This window comes from Onychomys torridus, chromosome 3 (genome assembly GCF_903995425.1).
Source record: "Onychomys torridus chromosome 3, mOncTor1.1, whole genome shotgun sequence".
Lineage (NCBI taxonomy): Eukaryota > Metazoa > Chordata > Mammalia > Rodentia > Cricetidae > Onychomys > Onychomys torridus.
In genome coordinates, this window is record NC_050445.1 from 60,391,448 (window position 1) to 60,410,826 (window position 19,379).

Sequence of the window (19,379 nt, forward strand, 5' to 3'; positions counted from 1 at the left end):
TCTACCTGCCTCTGCCTCCCGAGTGCTTTTTTTAATGGTCTTTGTTCTAGTACCTTCTCCCTATTGACTTATTTTCTGGCTCAAGAACGACAGCTGGAGAACAGGGAGCCTGTGTCCTACTTGCAACTGCATTTCTAGCCGATGCTCAGCGTAATTACTTAGTGAATAAAGGGATTCCTCAGTTTACACGAAAGATTAAAATTAATCGACAAAGGGGAAAGCAAACTTTCTCCTCTCCCTTCCTGCTCTGTCTCCCTTTCCTCTCTCACTCTCTCCCCACTTTCCTTCTCTCCAGGACTGTGAGTAGATAATCTCATTTTAAAGGTGCATTATTCTAAGTCACATGTGGAATACTCTGTTGCCTTACATAATATTCTAGAACAATTATGAACGCTTATACAAACAGAAAAGCTTTGATAGAAAAATCCCCAAAACTATCCATAAAAGATATCTACCCCTTACACCAGTTAAAAATACACAGATGAAGCAATTTTGAACATGGTCATTTATTTTATGCACTTGTTTGAATCCATTGTTTAAAAATTCTCAAAAGGCACTTTAAAAAACATTTAAAAATACATTTTTTTCTGACTTAATGGTGATCACTTAAAATAAGCAAGTCACCAGACATTTTTAAACCCTTCATTGACACTATTACTTTAAATAATTTTTAAATTCCAAAACACAAACATTCACTGTATAATACAACACACTGCTTAGCAGTGGGGTTAGTTTCCCTCTAATAAAACACTTCATGTAGATCATTCATTTATAGCGCCCTGCAAAGTTACTCAAATTTAACTAATGTAACTGAAAACTTAGGAGGTAAGGGAGTTGAAACAAAGTACATTCAACTGTAATGCTGCTTTTAAGTTGAATCTGTATGAAGTTCTTATTTCAACTGGTGTTAAGATTTCAATACAGCTCTGATATATAACCAACCGTAAGTTATCTTTAATCAATAGACGTTACATTAGTGTAAAATATACCACAGCTTGTCTACCAGATTTCCCACAAATGTTTCTATCAAGCCTACTACAAATCAAGAGAAGTGAAGTCAATGTATTTTTTTTTCTTTTTTTTTAATTAACAATGTAGAGCCGTTATAGGTTGCACATGTTCAATTAGGGTAAGTGGCCTGAGAGCCAGCAGATACTACTGTTGTATTTCCAGTCTCATGCGAAACCTAAATGTGGTAGGCTTAAAAGCATCACAAATGATAGACGTTTTGATCACCCAAATCAACCCCAAGGAGAAAGCACTATTAGGAGTTAGAAAGTGGGGGGCAGGAAGAAAGGAAGTATCAAAGACAGAACAATGACCTCCTGAACTGAAAGTCCAAGAACACAGCTAGGTAGGAGCTGACAAACCAAGTGAGGATGTCTTTCAAGTATAACAGGGCCTCGATCTAGCAATACAGTTTGACAGGCTAAGAGGGTAAAAAAAATTCAAACTCAAGAAATAACTATGAAAACAACCAGTTAGCAAACTTAATGCTCAAACCCAATTACCACATTCAAAACACAGTATATGAACTGGTCAGTGATTTATTTTGTCAACCTTTATAGTAACAAATTGATCTCTGAAATTTAGATATGTTCAAATAGTCAAACTCTGGGACAAAAATCTGCTTTGTATCTATGAATTTCCCACTAGCAAAACATAAGCATATTATTAATAGAGAACATAAGACTTTATTAAATCTTATGCCTTGAAACCACACTACAATCAATCATTCAGATGACAGAGATCTTAATCTAAAAGATGGCAAATAAACCATTATCACCACCAAACCTTGTTTAATGTGCTCTACCATATACTTGGGAGAAACATTTTGCTTCATTAGATCATAGGATAGGCAAATGATTTTGAAAGTGACAAAACTTAAGCTGATGGTGTAAACTAGTAGAAAATACTTGGTGCATTATACAGTAGCATTTACTATTTCTACTGGAAATTTTTATCTAGTGGACATTTTTCATGATATTAATTTACATATGTTTTAATGAATCCATATGTACATATTAGTGCTTACTGAACCCTTTTTGCTCAGTGTGAAATGACTCAACTTGGAAGATTATAGATTTTGATAGGGAAGTAAAGAATTTTGCCAAAACCAATGATGCACTGACCCTTTAAACTCTATAGCATTTTACTTTTAATACAGTATGGTCCTGGACTACACTGATTTAAAACATGTTTTAGTCTTTGAAAAATGCCTCTCTCCTGGGCAGAGATCCTGAGTGTGTTCCAAAGACTATGTGCACCAAAATCAAGTAGGTAAACAGGCAATGGATCTCAACACAGGATTATGTTGAGACTAACCTTTAGGTCTTCTTTAAACCAAACTGCTAGCCCCTATCTTGGAGTTTCTGACTTAGGTGACCTGGGAGGGGTGGAGAGGGGCTGCAAGTTCCAACAAGCTGCCAGCAGTGCTAATTTAATAACTCTCACCAGAAGGCATCTGGTTTATGAATGCATACTCCAGGGCCTCATGCTAAAAACCAACACGAGATCTCTATCTCAAACTCCAGGTAAGGGTGTGAGAATCACAACTTAAGAATCACCATACCAATTTAGCTCTCTGACCACTTGGACTATTACTGGCTAAAGGTACCAGATGGTATATAGTATTCATACATGTCTCTGTGTGTGTATACATATCTCATTACTCCACATATACATACATACATACATATATACATACCTACATGAGACTAACCCTAAAGCTGACATAATACAAACAACACACAGATTTGGACTAGAAATCCCAGCCTTCTTCCTTACTAGCATTATGACAGTGGAACATTATAAAATTCTTTGAGCCTCAGTCTCCTCATCTACAATATGGGAATAATACCCAATTTGTGAAGATAAGTACAAATTTAAAGAATAAGATCAGTACCTGAAATACAGCAGGCACTAGATGTATACTACATACTAATTACAGTTAGAAATATGCAAAATATTCCTTCAGATCTGATTTGATCATTTCATTGATCTAAATCACATTATTTACACTCCAAGGTAATAGAATAAAACCTTATACTTAAAACCATGTCCTGTTCTGGGCCTGACAACATTCTAATAATCTCACATCTATTCATTTATAATCCTCATTTAATATCCTGTGAGGTAGGTAGTATCATTATCCCTAATTTTTAGATGAGGAGATTCAGGCACAGAAAGATTAAGTGAATTGTTCAAGGTCACATAAATAGCGATGGAGAACTTAACAGCCAGGCTGCTTGACTTTGTAGCCCAGGATTCATTGCAATGATTTCTTATGAATGAATGTTAAGGTTTTCAGAGAAATCATTTACTCTGCTAGTAAAGAAGAGTAACACATATAGGCCACAGACGAATTCATGTCCAAACAATGGTAAAGAGCTGTTCAAAGAACAGACCAGAGTGCCTAGGGCACCAGTAGACAGCACTACCATGAGACCAACTCAAACAAAAGTCATTTGTAAAGTTGGTTTGATTTTGTCACGTGGACAGTAATCCATAACTAGCCAATGAAATAAACACCTCTTCATATATATTGTCTATAGAGGTTATGGTTTGGCACAATAAATATAAATTATTTATACTTATTATTCAGCCAAACTACAGATTCAATGGTGTAATAATCATGCAAAATTAACATAATGTAAATCATTCACAATTAAAAATAATTTTATGGAAAATCTGTAAAATATCTGTTCTACACTCAGTACTGCAGATGACAAAAAAAAAATTTTTTTTTTTGTATCCTGTCAGGAACTCTGAGCAGCCACTGGGGTTGGAATGATACACAGATTCCTTCTGACGGCAGTTTTGAATGTGACTCTGCTGTTGGAATTACACTGGCAAGATAATTATCTCCAAATAAGAATTCAGCATGAAGTAAGTTGTTATTTATAAATAAAGTATATGATGTTTTAGTTTGTCAATGTATTCTTTCTTTACTTGCTAGTGTTAGTAATTCTGGCCAAAAGCCACATTCAAAAATTTTTGCAAGTGTTAACAGGCACATCAGACATAAAAATTAATTTTAAAAGTGCTTTAAGTAAGTTATGAAAGGCACAACAAATTTCATCTCCCCAGGATGAAAATAAAAGGAACAATAATTATGTAGTTGGAAAGACTTTGAAATAATCAATTTACAGTGTCATTAATAATTCCCAAGAGTGGTACCAATACAAGAAAAGCTTGTCCAAATAGCATTAAATTTAATTAAGTTACCCACAATTAACAAAGGGTGAATTTGGGAACAATATTTTTAAATGCATGTTTATAGAATGCTGCCAATACTTTGAGTAAATAAGCATTAGTAGTGAGAATGCTATTCAAGAGTCAAATATTTAGAAAGGAGACAGTGGGGACTTGGTACAAGGTTAATTATATATAGAACTAGTATATAATGCAGTCAAGGCCCATAATAATCAGAAAATGTGGTTTATTAGTGAACTTCAGGGTGCCATTCTTATTCTACTTCCTCTTGAGGAAACACTGCCAATTATAAGAAATATAATCAGAGAAGTTTTCAGTCAGCAATTGGGAGGCTGGTTTGTATCATATACACATGAGCAGAGTGTATACTGAGCAACAGTACTTCTTTCTAACTTTAAGGCAGATCTGTTCAGCACTGTGTTCTATTGGTGCGGTGCAGTAGGTGATGACAAATTGAACCACTCCAGCTTTAGTGACAACACACACTGTCAGGAACAGGGACAGTCTTTCCAGCTCTTCTGTCACCATTTGAAGAACACAAATTCTTCATGTATATATTTATATTTATATATTACTGTATCAAAACACATTTTAACAGACTTCACAGCTCTTTAAATGCTTCAGATTACAGTCACCCACTGGAAAATTTTCTATATGGAATGTTCACTTCAGATGAGTTCCTCATGGGATTTCAGGGTTTGGTCAGAAAGGAAGGAGTCCTTCAGTGCAATGCAGACCATTTAACCTCAGTCCACTCACGTTCTGCTTTCAAGGGTTGCCCAATTTTACTTTTGTATCTTCTTTTTTGTTTGCTTGATTAATTTCTTTTAGTATATCCTCAGGTAAGGCAGGTTGATATCTATATAAATAACCATATGGGCGAAGATGATAAACGAGGTATTCTAATTCATACATAGTTGTAGAATCAACATAGTGAAAAGAAATTGCAATATCAGAACAGCAACCAGGACCCTAAAAAACAACAAAATTGGACATTGTTAATAAGCGGCACTGTAGCACACATCCCACACATTCCCACTAGTTACAACACTGAAGCATCAAAGCTTGAGGGAGGGCCTAACCATCAGATGGTGTAAGACGCCAACAGTTCTCTAAGTTCCCAAGAACTGAAAACCAAACCTGGAACTGCCAAAGCACTTTAACTAAAACAGTGTTTTCTAACATTATTTAGTGCTTAACTATTTAAAATTCTTGATTTCTTCAAATTAAAGGGGATGCTATACAAAGAATAAGGCTTTATTTGTCTTGACGTTTTTAAGTGGATGGCTAAAATATTGTTCTTAAGCATTATAAATAAAATACAGTAAGTAAAAAAGAACTATAATTATTAGAAAGAAAACAAAGTAGCCCCTTGTAGGTGACTCCAAACTACTGGAAGGTCACAAGAGTTTCAAGTGAAAAACAAATCATCAGATATAAACAATGTTACAATAGGCAGATTCTGAGCTAGTTTTAAAGGTTCTCAGAGGGCTGAGGATACAGCACAGTGGTAGAGTATGTGCCTAGCATGTGTGATGCTTTAGGTTCAGTACTGAAAAGAAACTGTCTACATTTTCATATATGTCAGTTAAGTGAAAAGCCCAAGTAAGGTAGTTCCAACCATACTAAATATGTGGAGATCTTTAAGAAGTAGCCCCCGGAGATGGGGGGAGGGCCAGTGTGAAGACTGCTGCCTCTCCTGCAGAGGACCCAGGTTCAGATCCCAGCACCTACACACATGGTGGTTCACTATCACCCAAAACTGCAGAGTGAGGATCCAACACCCTCTTCTGATCTCCTGTAGCACCCGACATGTACACAAGCAAAACAGTCACCCACAAAATAAAAAAAAAAAAATCTAAAAACAAACACAAGATACAACAATCCGAGGGAAACTATACATTTCGCCAATGATTCAAAAACTTCCTGGGCAAAGAGATCATTTTCATTAAATTAATGAGTTATATACAAAGAAAGCTACGTGACAGTTGCCAAAACACTTTCAGAAAGAAAAAGAGGGAAAGCAATACATACTTAATGGTTTAAAAAATCTTAAAGGTAAAAGGTTCAAAACAATATGGGCCAAATCAGCAAAGAACCACACATGACTAGAACCCCTGGCTCTGACTCTCCTATAGGTGATGCTATGGTATTCGATGAAGTTGTACTAAGAAATGACACTGTAACAATTTGGAAAAATCGGGAGCACTCCATCTCAGACTATGTTTCAGACAGACTAAAGTTAATGTACCAGAAGGGAAAAAAAAAACCCAAAAAACAAAAAACAAAAAAATGGAAATAAAGAGTAAATTAGATTCTGTCATTTCTGAACTACATAATTCTGATCAACCTATCTTTTTTGTTTTTGACAGGGTTTCTCTGTGTAGTTTTGCGCCTTTCCTGGAACTCACTTTGTAGCCCAGGCTGGCCTCGAACTCACAGAGATCCACCTGCCTCTACCTCCCGAGATCAACCTATCTTATGTCTTAACTTGCTACATAAACAATTTTGTAAGCAAGTGTAGTGGCACAACTCTGAAATCACAGCACTCAGACACTGGAGCGTTACTGCAAGTTCAAGGCCAGCCTCCTTTCTCACACAAAATAGAGACCGAAACAAAACAATTAAACCCAAACTCCAAAGCAACAGTAAAATCCATATTCTTAGTGATTATTACAGAGAGAAATATGTACATTTAGAAACTTTGAAAAAAGTAATTCACGCTGCAAAGAGAACAGCTATTGTAAGATAAATGAATAATGGTATTTTGGTTCCATGTTGGATATTTTAGAACCTTCTGATAAATTTTAGAAGATTTATACAATTTCAATACTCCCATTTTGTTTTAGAATCTTCAGCCTATTGGAATACATTTTTATAAGGAAAGAAAGCCTAACAATTTAAAAGCCATTATGATTCAAGTAGAAGATATTATTTTGCTCTTATAAAACATACTGCTAAACATGCCCTTTTTTTTAAAGTACCCTTAAAAAGAAGGAAGGACATTCTACTGCTTACAAAGTGGCAAGCATTGTGCCCTTTTGCTACTGCTGTGCCTATATGGAATATCTGACACTCTTTATGAAATATTCCACATATCTGTGTGTTTCTGTTACATGATTGAAATGGTGAATTTGAACTTATTTTTATATGAGAAGGGGTTCAGAACTTAAAGCAAAACATCAAGTCTTCTTATAGCAGACAGAAAATGTTGTATACCATTTGGAAATACTGGCTTGGAGTAGTACCCTGAATTGTATGTACTATTTATATGTTAGGGCCAGAAAAAGACAGCATAAAGAACTAGGGACTTGCCTAAAGGCATTGCTAATTAATAACAGAATCTGAAACGCCAGGTTTTATAATCCTAGCCTCATTGAATAATTCACTGTAGTGGTGCTTATAACAGGTTTGTAGGTTTTCTCCTATCAGCAGTAAAACAAATTAATTATAGCATATTCATATATTAAATTATCACAAAGAACTCAGATGAATGAAGCAGAGATATATCAATGTCAATATATCTCAACATGTAAAAATGGAACTTTGTAAGAAGATGTAAGTGCTATAATTTGATTTTAAAATTCACAAACAAATGCTGACTTATTTATGTTTGTATTAACATGTATGAAAATATAGAAGCTCGCATGGTAATGAGTAACATTTAATTTCTGGCAGTGTTTAGGGGAAAGAGATAAGAGAACCAGACTGGAAGGGCACATAGGCCTCAACTGTCTATAAGACTGTTATTCTGAAAATATCTGAGATAAATGTGTCAATAGATTTATTCTTGGTAAAGTTAGATGTGCACATTTGAGATAGTTCATAAAGACAATGGAAGTCAGGTACAATGGTGAGAAATGTACATTAAGATACAAACTAGAGCCATGTTTATCATTAAAAACTGTCATAAGCTATAATACACTGTAATTACAAGTAAATGACAGACAGATCATGACCATTTTACAAATGAAGAAACTGAGACTCAAAGATTAGCCAAATCTTGTACATCAAGATCACCCAACTATGAAGTGGAAGAAGAGGATTTGAACCTAGTCTTTCTGAACCTTAATTTTCTCCCCTGCTAACTACAAGGCTCATTATTTAAATTTTCACACAACTCGCTAGCCTTACCCAAAGTTTGGCTCAGGGTCATCTGTATGGTAGCCTACCCCACTTCAGGTCACAGACTCCTTGATTTTCTTTAGTGCAGTGGTTCTCAACCTTCCTAATGCTGCAACTCTTTAATACAGCTCTTCATGTTGTGACGATCCTCCCACCCTAAAATTATTTTTGTTGCTACTTCATAACTATAATTTTGCTAGTTATAAATCGTAATGTAAATACTTCTGGAGACAAAAATTGTCAAACGGGTCACAACCCACAGGCTTTAGAGCACCTGCTATTATCTAAAGTCACATCTTTGTAAGTGTGTCTATTTATTCTGTAGCTCTTTGTGTGGAACATAAGAAAACTGGAACTTGATGTACTGACTTCCATATGCTAGTGGCTGGCATACAGAGGTATCAATAGATGTCTACTAAATGACTGGCTGGGGCCTCAATTCTCATCTGCTTTTTTATACTGTCGGTCTATACATTAAAAAACATTCCAGTTATTGGTACTAATGAAACATATGCATATTAACTAGTCTGTTGTTGTTTTATTTTCAAGTAAACAGAAGTCTGACCCAAGTATTTGTACAGTAATAACAATGTCTAGACTTACCTCTACGGGAGGATAATAGTTGTAATTCCAGTACCAAAATGTTTTTGGTAGATAACCTTTGATTAAGTGGTGTTCTGGTACAAATGGGTGGAAAGTTTCTTTCCCAGTGGTGTCTCTGGAATCTCCAGCTTCTACATTTATAATTTCCATGCACCTTCCCAGTGCCAAGTCTTCGATGGAGGAACTATGTGTACATTTTTCTGTTTTAAATGCATCAACAAACCTTCTCAAGGCTTCTTTGCTTAGTACATACCCTGCTCCTCCACTCATGTAGCCCTGCTTCACATACGGCTTAAACCTCCTACCGAAGTAAATGGGCTGTTCAGGGTTATACCTTGACAGCAGCCATCTTAGATTGTCCAGTATGACGTAAGTGTCATCATCGGCTTTCATAAACCAATCAGCGTCTTCTAAATAATGGTCATGCACATACTGAAAAGCTTTAATTGTTTTCCAGTAGAGTTGCTCTCTGCCTTCTTTGGTTTTCAATCCCACAGCAGGGAAGTCTTGATTTTCTTCTGAACTCATAAATAACACTTTATTACAACGCTGGGCCCATGTAGCTTTGACATGTTTGGCCTTTTTCTCTAGGTTTTGAGGGCTTGTCATAACCCAACAAAGAATTTTAACTTTCTGATAGAGGTTCTCAGCAATGTCCGTGTTCTCATCTATCAAATAAACATTTTTAAAAGTTACATTTACATGGATGTAAAATCCTAATAAATCATACCACAAAAACTTTTCATAAATTATTTCCTAGGCTCTATTTACCCATCTGTTATTAATGACTTTGAGAAAAACACAACCTAACATGACTTGACATTCTGATTTCCTGTCAGTTTCATCTACAACATCTCTAAGCATCACCAGCTCCTAAGTGCTAACTATCTGATCAAACTGACCAAAAGTGCCAACATCCTCTGGAAGTTGGTTGAAATGCAGTAGTGTAGCAGGCCCTACCCCAGAGCCAGCAATCCATACTCAAAGACCATAGCACACAGTCTCTCCTCGCTACTTAACACTACAAAGAAAGTAGAGGAACATTCCTGGAAATTTCTCACTGCTGTGAACGAGCTTCTAAAAGACAGAAGAATAAAAACAACAACAAGCGAACCATGCTGCTCAAGTCAGCTCAGTTTTGAATGTCATGAGTCAATTGTTATAAATTTTGACAAGTACCCTGAGGTGTTCTTGAAGACTCTGATGATGCCATCACTTCAAGCATAGGAGTTAATGTAGGGTTGAGATTGCTCAGATAATACTATGTACTCATTCCCAAATGCAAACCCAGCAGTTAGAAACAGAAGAATTATCTAGAGCAGTGTCTCTGTAAGCTACCAGTTTGCAAAGACATAGGAGTTTCCTGTCAGAACATACAGCAGAATACCACAAACAAGGGTTGATGAAAATGCCTACTACACACAGAAGTGAGCTTAGGAACTTAAACTGATCCATAACCAGGGTGTAAACAATTCTCAGGCTATCTCTCCACAATGTGACCATCACTGGTCTAGAGGAAGAGTTTAATTAGAACATCTAGACTAGTGCTTTTAAAAACACTTTTCTTCTTTGAAAGTTGTATACATTTATACAGTGTATACTGGTCATCCACCACTATGCCCGTCCAACCCCCTAGTATCCCACCCCTTCTTCCCCCAACTTCATGTCCTCTTTGTGGTTTTGTTATTAATAACTTGAGCTTAATTTGTACATATTTACATATGTACATAAGTGTGTGGCCATAGAGCAGGGCTTTTTAATTGATAGGTAGTAAAGGAGCAATCTTTATTTCCAATTGCTAGAGGCCTATACTTTTATAGACATGATAAAAATTAATCATTAGAAAACTCCCAGCTTTGGAATATGTAAAATACAAGCACTGAATCTCTACTTTTAGATCTAGACAAAATTAGTTGGCAAAGTTTTACTCCTGATTTCAACACTTACTTAGTTACAGACCACTATGAATCTATAAGCCACACTCGATAAGAAAGCTCTAGTTAAAGATGAAAGATTTATACAATCTGAAGAGAAAGCTCTAGTTAATCCTAAGAAGGTCCAACACTTTTAGGGGAAAGGTCAATTAATTGTTGAAGCCTTGGTCCTATAAAAGATTAACAATGAAGTAGGGTAAAATAGTTAACTGACTGAAAAAGAACAGAAGAAAAGGTGAGGTGGCATGAAAGAATTCTCATGCCATGGAATACCAAGAACTCAGTCCAGAGCAGGCAACTCTACAATCTGTAGTTGGAAAGCAGCCACTGCTCATGGAACTAAGAATTAATCTCTTAGTCCCAGACACACCAAAGTGGACGGCAAAAATGGTATGTGTAGGACAAGACAGCTTACTCCCACAGCTGGGATCTGGTGGATCCTTTCAGTCTTTTCATTAGTTCTTTTGTTCTAATAAATGTGCTAGCACAGAAGTAGAAATATGAACAAGAACATTTCTTCCCAGAGCAGAATTCAGTTTAGCAGGGAACTTCACAAGTAAACCAGTAACTGTCACACGGTAAGAAATGCCGTGACATGGGCTTATTTTTGAAAAAGATGTATTTATTTTAAATGTTTGGGTTTTTTGTCTGTGTGTTTGTCTGTAATGCACATGGCATAAAGTGCCCATGGAGGCCAGAAGAGGGTATCAGATCCCTCTGGAAATGGAGGTACAACCTGTTGTAGACCTCGATTTGGGTGCTGGAAATCAAACCCAGGCCCTAGGGAAAAAACAGCTAGTGCTCTTAACCACTGAGCCATCTCTCCAGCCAGTTGGACAGATGTATGTATGTTCGAAGAGTTCTGTGTGCTGAGGGAAAAGAAAATGTGGGGACTACTAAATGAGAACAGTGATCTAAGAATGTGGGCAAAACAGAGAAGTGGAGAAATGCTGCGGCACTAAAAGTGATGCAGGACAGGGTCCTCAGGAAAAGCTCACTAGAAGAAAAGGCATGGGGAGACTGGATCAAGTAGAAGGATGTGCAGGTAGCTGCAAGCCTGACTTAGGGAAAACACACTTGGACTAAGAGCAAGAGATCTTGGAAAAGGGCAATTCAGTAAGAACTGGAACCAACTGAGATAAGAAAAATAAGTATGTCCCCCAGTTTCATAGTTCTGGCTCACACCACCAGTTGTTGGATAAAATAAGGAGAGAACAAGAAAACAGCATTTAATTTACACACTGACAGCGGGGTCAGGAAATGTTTAGCATTACCCACATTCTATGGCCTAGGAAGGTAACAGATATTTTCAGATACATGTGCACACAGTAAGGTTCAGCACAGCCCTCTAACGATCTGAAGACAGGGAGCTGGGCAACAGAGTAGTACACAGCAAGTAAACTGGTCTGTAGCAACACAGAGCACCACTGGATCACTGTGCATGAAGTCATGTACCATGACAATCTGCTACACCTCGTATATGTAGCATTAATTGATAACGCACAACCCCTAATCTATGTATGAGAGGTAGAAAGACACAATTTACTACTAAGAAGATAAAAGAACCAACTCTCAACTGGAGAGAGCTTTTCCATCTTGCAATTCCAATCACTTCTAAGCTACCTGTATTCTGTTCTGCCAAATAAATCAGTTGCAGAGATGTTTGTATTGTGTTAATAATGTCTTCTCTCATTATCTGGAAACAGGCTGAAGATAAACTCAGTTAGGAAAAGGCAGGAATGAAAGTTTCAAGAACTGGTGACATCATACAGACAGAGCTAAAGAACAGAAACACAGAGAAACCAACATTCAAGGGATACACAGAGGACTCCACTGAAAAAGTCTAGTTTCAGTGCGAAGAACCAGGAGAAAACTCCTGTAGTGTACACTTACTTTCTACCCCTCTTTGACCCTCAAAAAGAAAAATGATTAGTTAACCACTGACAAAATGTAAATTAAGATATACACATCTTATGTGTTTCTCTAGGGTAACAGAAACCAGACAGTTCATATAAATCATAACAAAACTGACCCTAAAGAAAAATTTCCCCAAACTCATGTCTTTCTCTATAACATGGTTATTATGAACCACTTCCATTTAAAACTAATTTAAAATTAACTTCTTAAATAAATCTTGAGTTTCTCTCCCAAGGCAAACAGATCAAAAATCACCTTAATACCTGACACAATGAGCTCACTTCAACTGACAGGTGTAGACAGCGGTATACTGAGATTTGCGTAGCTTCCCAGCACACTCAACAGATACATCACACAGTTACAACACACACCTTACCTTTATGTTGGCTAGAGTCTGCATTGAAGTTCACTTGTCCCTTGGGGTGACTCTGTCCATTATCATCCGAATGTCTAGCATGAGGATCATTATGAAGCAGATTAGGCTGAGTGTCACCCTGTTCTCCCAACAAATTACTGAATAGTTGAGAACATAAAAAAAATCCTATAGCTGATCCACAGAGGAAGGTTAAAAAATTCACCCAAGATTTAGAGGCCATTTCCCGAGAGTGTATTTCTGTAAAAAAAAAGAAAAAAGGAATAAATAATAATTTAAAAATTAGCATCCTGTTATAAAATTATAAAGCAATCGACATTATCAAGACAAAAATTCTGAGGTTTAGTTTTCATGGGAAGTCGGCACCTTGTGTAAGAAAATATTTGTAGTAGTATTACCGTTTCCTCGCCTATGCTGCATTCACAGACCTCTGTGAACAATCCTGAGCAAGTCTAGGTGGACCCACTAATGTTGGCACAGAGCCAAGGATCCTCCATGGCTGTCAACTTTTGTAGCAATCATCACTTACTCTATTCTCCAATGCGGAGTTAGCAAATTCTGTGAAGAACTAGAAATCAAAAATGCTTCTTCAGGCTTTGTGAGCTACAGACTGTCTCTGTTTCATCCTGTTCTTGAAACATGTAAAGCCATGTTTCTCTGAGTTGGAGAGCCTGGACAGGATCACCAGTTCCATCTGAGAAGCCGGTGGGGCCTTTGGGGAGAGAAGACTAGAGAACAACTGGCTGTCTTGAAGAAACACCATGAAGATGAGCTCCATGACAAGGAGACTGAGCATTTGCAGAAACAAAGTGAGCGGCCTGAGATGAACAATCTAAAACAGTAGGACAATTAAATGCATGTAGTCCGCCACAGAATGGCCTATATCCTTACCCATTTCTACAGAAACATAATTCTGAGTAATTAATACTCAGTCTGTGTGCTATGCTACTACAGATAATAAATTATCAACAATTAAAAAAAAAAGTGTAAAAGCCATCCAGCCTGGGTGGGTAGGGAATGGCCATAGGTTCTTGCTTTTGCAAATGAAGTTTTATCTAAATGCATCCATGCCCATCCCTCCACTCCTGTGTATGCTAATTGTGGCTGGTTCCAAATCAGCTGAATGGCTGCAATAGAAGAAACACACCCAACGAAGCTTTACCCTTAACAGAAGTCTGTTGGCTCTGACTCCAAAGACTTGTTTCATAGCATTGCTGGATGTAGACCCTGGCTGCTCAAGTCTCTCACTGTTAACCCACTGGCTTACCAAGTCCTGCAGGGCATCTGAATATCATCAGACTTAGTATGGTGCCTAGACCATCAGGGGCTCAAAGAATACCCACTGAACTACTTCCCAACCAAGTTACTTTTTAAGTTTGCTAACAACCAGTGAGGGTGGCCTTAAGTATATAATTTCCTCCCATTTGCCAAGAAAAAATTTTAAATGCTAAGCATGTATCATATGCTAGGTACTATCCACATATAATTTCAGTTTCCATTCTCAAAATGTCCATTTTTAGACAAGAAAATAGAAAATTTAAAAAGTCAAGCTTGGGAAATAGTTCAACAGTTAAGAGACCTTGCTGCATAATCATGAAAATCAGAGTTCAGCACCCATGTAACAAGCTGGGTACTTGTAATTTGACTCTGTGGAATCTGATGCCCTTTCCTGGCCTTCATGCATACACACAGACACGCAGACAGACAGACACACAGACAGACAGACAGACAGACACACACACACACACACACACACACACACACAATCTTTAAAAGTCAACAGGTAATACAGGCTTGTTCTTGACACTATTTCCAACACAATACAATATATTCCAATGATAACACGAGAAGTCGTTAGGTGTCATATGCAAATACCTTTCCATTTTATGTAAATGGTTAGCACAGGTACAAAGCAGAGATTTGCACCCAGATCTACCTGGTTAAGAAAAGTCAGTGTTTTATCTATCATCACATTCCTCATATTTTCAATCACCACTCACAGGAAGAACAAGCATACAGGGAGATGAACCTACAAGTCAGTGTTTTGTTAAATCAAGATGCAAAAGCCAATAATCACCGCATCACAACCACAAAACTAAAAAAGCTCCACCACTGTATTTACAGAATGCTTGACTAGGCTCCTCATCTACATTAATCAATGCACATGAGGAAAATGAACGAAGCACAGCAGACTGTCTGGAGACACTGGCAAACCAGTGAGTCAGTGAGAACTGGGACAGCAAGAAGAAAGAAGTCAAGACAGGTGAGCCAGGTGTTTGGCACAGCTCTCCTCTGGACAGTTATGGTTGTTCTTCCCTCTCAGTGGGGAAACTGGTCCAGGACTCTTCAGGAATACCCAAATCCATAAATGGCTAAGTCCTTTATAGAAAATGGAAAGGTACTTGGATACAACAAATCCTCCTATTGAACTCTCAGCATATTTAAAGAACCCACAATGTTGAATACAATCTAAATGATATGCTTTTATAGTTTTTATACTGTATTGCTTAGGAAATAAGAACAAGAAAAGCATCTGTATATGTTCACTACATCTGCATTTATCCCCTGGTTTTAATCTATGGTTGGTTCAATTTATGGATGTGGAATGCATGGATATAGAAGGCTGACTACACTGATTCAGAAAGAAAACAGTTGAGGCGGCAATAAAGCTAAGCAAAACTCAGTTAACATCTTTCCAGAAGAGGTGCAGAGAAACACTTGTTGGTGGTGTTTTATAATTTGTTTCCAATTTAAAAATTTTGGGGAATGCTCTCTGATGCCTGCCATCCCCACTTAACTCTTCTCAGAGCACCATCAGTCAGCATATGCTGGCTCCTCCTTGTTGATGTCCTCCTTCCAATTTCAAGGACTCCTGCCTTTACGACTATTTGTGAACTATTTTCTTTCCTGTCCTGAAATAAAGCAGCCACCTCGTGAAGGTGGAATGCATCCCCAAAGCCCAGTTCAATTTCTGATAAAATAATGTCCACTGTCTCAGATTCTTCACAGTCCTCGTACTGCAGGAGACTAGACCAGAAGCAGACATTGCTCAATCATCATGCACACTATGGGTGTTTGCTTGGGTGGGACGAGTTGTCAATGCCAAGTGCCTTCTAAGCCCCACACATCATCAGAATCACGTGAAGAACATTTTAAAAACTCAGATCTCCAGGTCTATCAATTGTGACCTCAGATGCAAAAAAAAAAAAAAAAAGAGAGAGAGAGAGAGAGAGAGAGAGAGAATTAAAATTCCTCTTGATTTTAGAGAGCTTTGTATTATTTGTCTGAAAAAAATTCAACTAATATAGATTTGTATAAACCTCACTACTCAGAAATAACACCACTAACATTTGGTAAGGATGGTTATAGATCTATAACTATAATATCAGGAGATAGGAGAAGTACTATGGCAAACACATCAGAAATATTACATAATAACAACTTCATATGGAGAAGGCAAAGAGGCTGAGTAAAGGTGCTTGCTGCCAAGCCTAGCAACCTGTGTTCGATTCCGGAGACCTGCATGGCGGAAGGGAGAACTGACTTGGGCAAGTTGTCCTGACTCCACGTATGTGCCATGGCACACATGTATGTGTGAACATCCACACACATAAAGACGTGCGAAACATGGTAAGAGCTTTTACAGATAATCTGAGAGTAGTGTTTGCATGTTACAGATGAATGCAGACAGGTCAGTAGCACTGTCCACCACATTAGCAAACTGAAGCAAGGATTCTGACTCTTAACCACTTTGGTACAGTTTTAAAGAACTGAGATTACACTGGTCATGCAGTTTCAAAGATTTAACATGTAAATTCTATTTATTTGAATTGTAAAAAAATGGAAATGAAATTAATCTAAAGAAGTGAAATATTTAGAATGATCTTTCTCCAAATAAATGAACCTTTTATAAGACACAGAAAATTATCAAAACATAGTTTTGTAACATCTATCTGAACTATAGACAGCATTTTTTTCTGTGAGGAATGTGGAAATGTGTATGCTCACATCTGCTCACACTCAACTTTATTAGTTGCATTTAGTAAGTGTTTGTTCTGAGCTCACTGTTTCTTTGCTTCATCTCGGATCTCTCTGAACCCGGACTCCAAGTTCATCAGCAGTCATCTTATCAGCTCTCCTACTCTTCACTCCTGCTGCAGTCTGCCAGCTGGAACTCAGTCACTAGTGCGCCCCCCTGGGCGCTAACTGGTGCTGCAGCTGTGATTCCGGCAGGCTCCGGAATACCTGCTGCTTTCATAGAGACAGTGCATCTTGAGTCGGCACACCTCTTCCTCCACATTCTGTAGGAATCACACCATAGTCTCCTCACACGGGTACTCACAAGTCTTTAATCCCTTGTAGAAGTTTGGTTTTTTTTTACTCCCTGTAGACCCAAGTGTATCCTGTGGTACTGCCTTTGCAGGCATCGTAGTCTTGACAAATTGAAGGCTGTGACCATCCTGCAGTGAATGAGGAGTCTATTTTTCCGAAAGCATCTGCTCACTTTGTATCACTGTCACAATTCAGTCATGCCCTCGATTCCGGGACACAAAAATAGAGGGAGCACTGCTAGGAGCTGAACTGAAGGCCTCACGCACGCCAGGTAAGCCCTTTCACTTCTTATTTTAAGACAGTCTCACTTAGTAGCCCAGGCTGGTCTGTAACTGTCTGTATCCTGAATGTGTGATCCAGTAGTCTTGGCATTCCAAATGGCTAGGGTTCCGGGGATGACTCACTGTTATTACATATTGTGGTGCTCTGTAATCAGTGACCTTTGCTATCAGCATCTCTACTGTTTTGGGACACCATGAAACACACTTTTATGAGATCGTGAACCTAATAAAGCTTCTACGTATTCTGATTGAATCACTAACTCCCGGTTCTCCATTTGCCCCCTTTTCTAGGATACAATACTGAAATTAGGTCAAATACTAATCTTACAACATATCTTAAGTGTTCAAGTGAAATACACACTCTAGACTCTTATTAGCTTAAATCAAAAGCTGGAAATGCTTAGTAGAAATGGCATATCCAACTATGTTTTTTATGCCAACTAGCTAAATAGTAAAAGCAAAGGAAAGTTCTAGAAGCATATTGGCATTGCTATTGCTGTGTACACTTGAATGACAAGAGGATTAAACAGCTCCTCTGATGACAGGGGATATTTTGATGAACTGGATGGAAGGTTAACTATGGTATGCCGAAAGCCAAAGCCTATTTGAGAGCAAGGCCCTAACTTAATTCTATAAAGGCCAGAGATGAAGAAGGTACAGAAGAAAAATATAAAGCTGGCAGAGGTTGGCTTATAAGTCTAGAGATAGAGATAGAGAAAGTCATGTAAATCACACCTGCTAACACAGCATCCATCCTGAAGCCTGGGGTCAATGAGGAGCTTCAAATCTTATTTAGGACATAGATTTTTTTTAAGAGTACACCTGTGGCCGGGCAGTGGTGGCGCACGCCTTTAATCCCAGCACTCGGGAGCAGAGCCACGTGGATCTCTGTGGGTTTGAGGCCAGCCTGGTCTACAAAGCGAGTTCCAAGAATGGTGCAAAGCTACACAGAGAAACCCTGTCTCAAAAAACCAAAAAAAAAAAAAAAAAAGAGTGCACCCGCTTTAGACAGTGATTCACCTGATGGATCTGGCCAAAAGAAACGGAAAACCACCTGAAAAGGATTAGGGATTCGACATTCTCAATGCAAATATGAACATCTGTGATTTGTGAATTCCAAGAAATTCAAGGCCAGTGGAGGCAGCGACTATAGCTATGGTAGGGGTAGCAAGAGAACTAGAAGTGTGGACAGAGGTTGCTGAGATTTCATATTAGAACTGGAAATGAAGTCCAAATATGTGGCTGAGTGACTAGAATTTCATCACAAAACTTCAATACCTAAGGAGTTAATTTTTACGGAAGGGCACGGAGTGGTTTCTAGAGTTAATTTTTACGGAAGGGCACGGAGTGGTTTCTAGAGTTAATTTTTACGGAAGGGCACAGAGTGGTTTCTAGAGATGGAAATCAATCCTGACGGCGACAGTAAACACTGCTCAAATGACAACACAAGATTCAGAACATCCATAAACAGCTGAGAAAGCATGGCAGAGCTCGGAGAGGGCTCAGCACAATTTGGAGGGAAACCCAGTAAGCACCAATCACTATCCCACAGCTTCCCTGTGACAGTGCCACCGGATGTGGCGATCTTCCTGTCAGTTT

At 38.0% G+C, this 19,379-nt stretch overlaps 1 protein-coding gene across 2 annotated transcripts in view; it reads right to left on the reverse strand.

Moving 5' to 3' along the window:
- Positions 1 to 487: 487 nt before the first annotated feature.
- C1galt1 (core 1 synthase, glycoprotein-N-acetylgalactosamine 3-beta-galactosyltransferase 1) overlaps positions 488 to 19,379 on the reverse strand; it is a 42,272-nt gene continuing 23,380 nt past the window's right edge. For both annotated transcript variants that reach the window (XM_036182171.1, XM_036182172.1), the window contains exons 2-4: positions 13,171 to 13,407; positions 8,944 to 9,611; positions 488 to 5,187 (exon numbers count right to left, since the gene is read on the reverse strand). In XM_036182171.1, the coding sequence (XP_036038064.1) occupies positions 4,984 to 5,187; positions 8,944 to 9,611; positions 13,171 to 13,407 (1,109 nt within the window). In that variant the 3' untranslated portion in view covers positions 488 to 4,983. The remainder of the gene's footprint in view (positions 5,188 to 8,943; positions 9,612 to 13,170; positions 13,408 to 19,379) is intronic.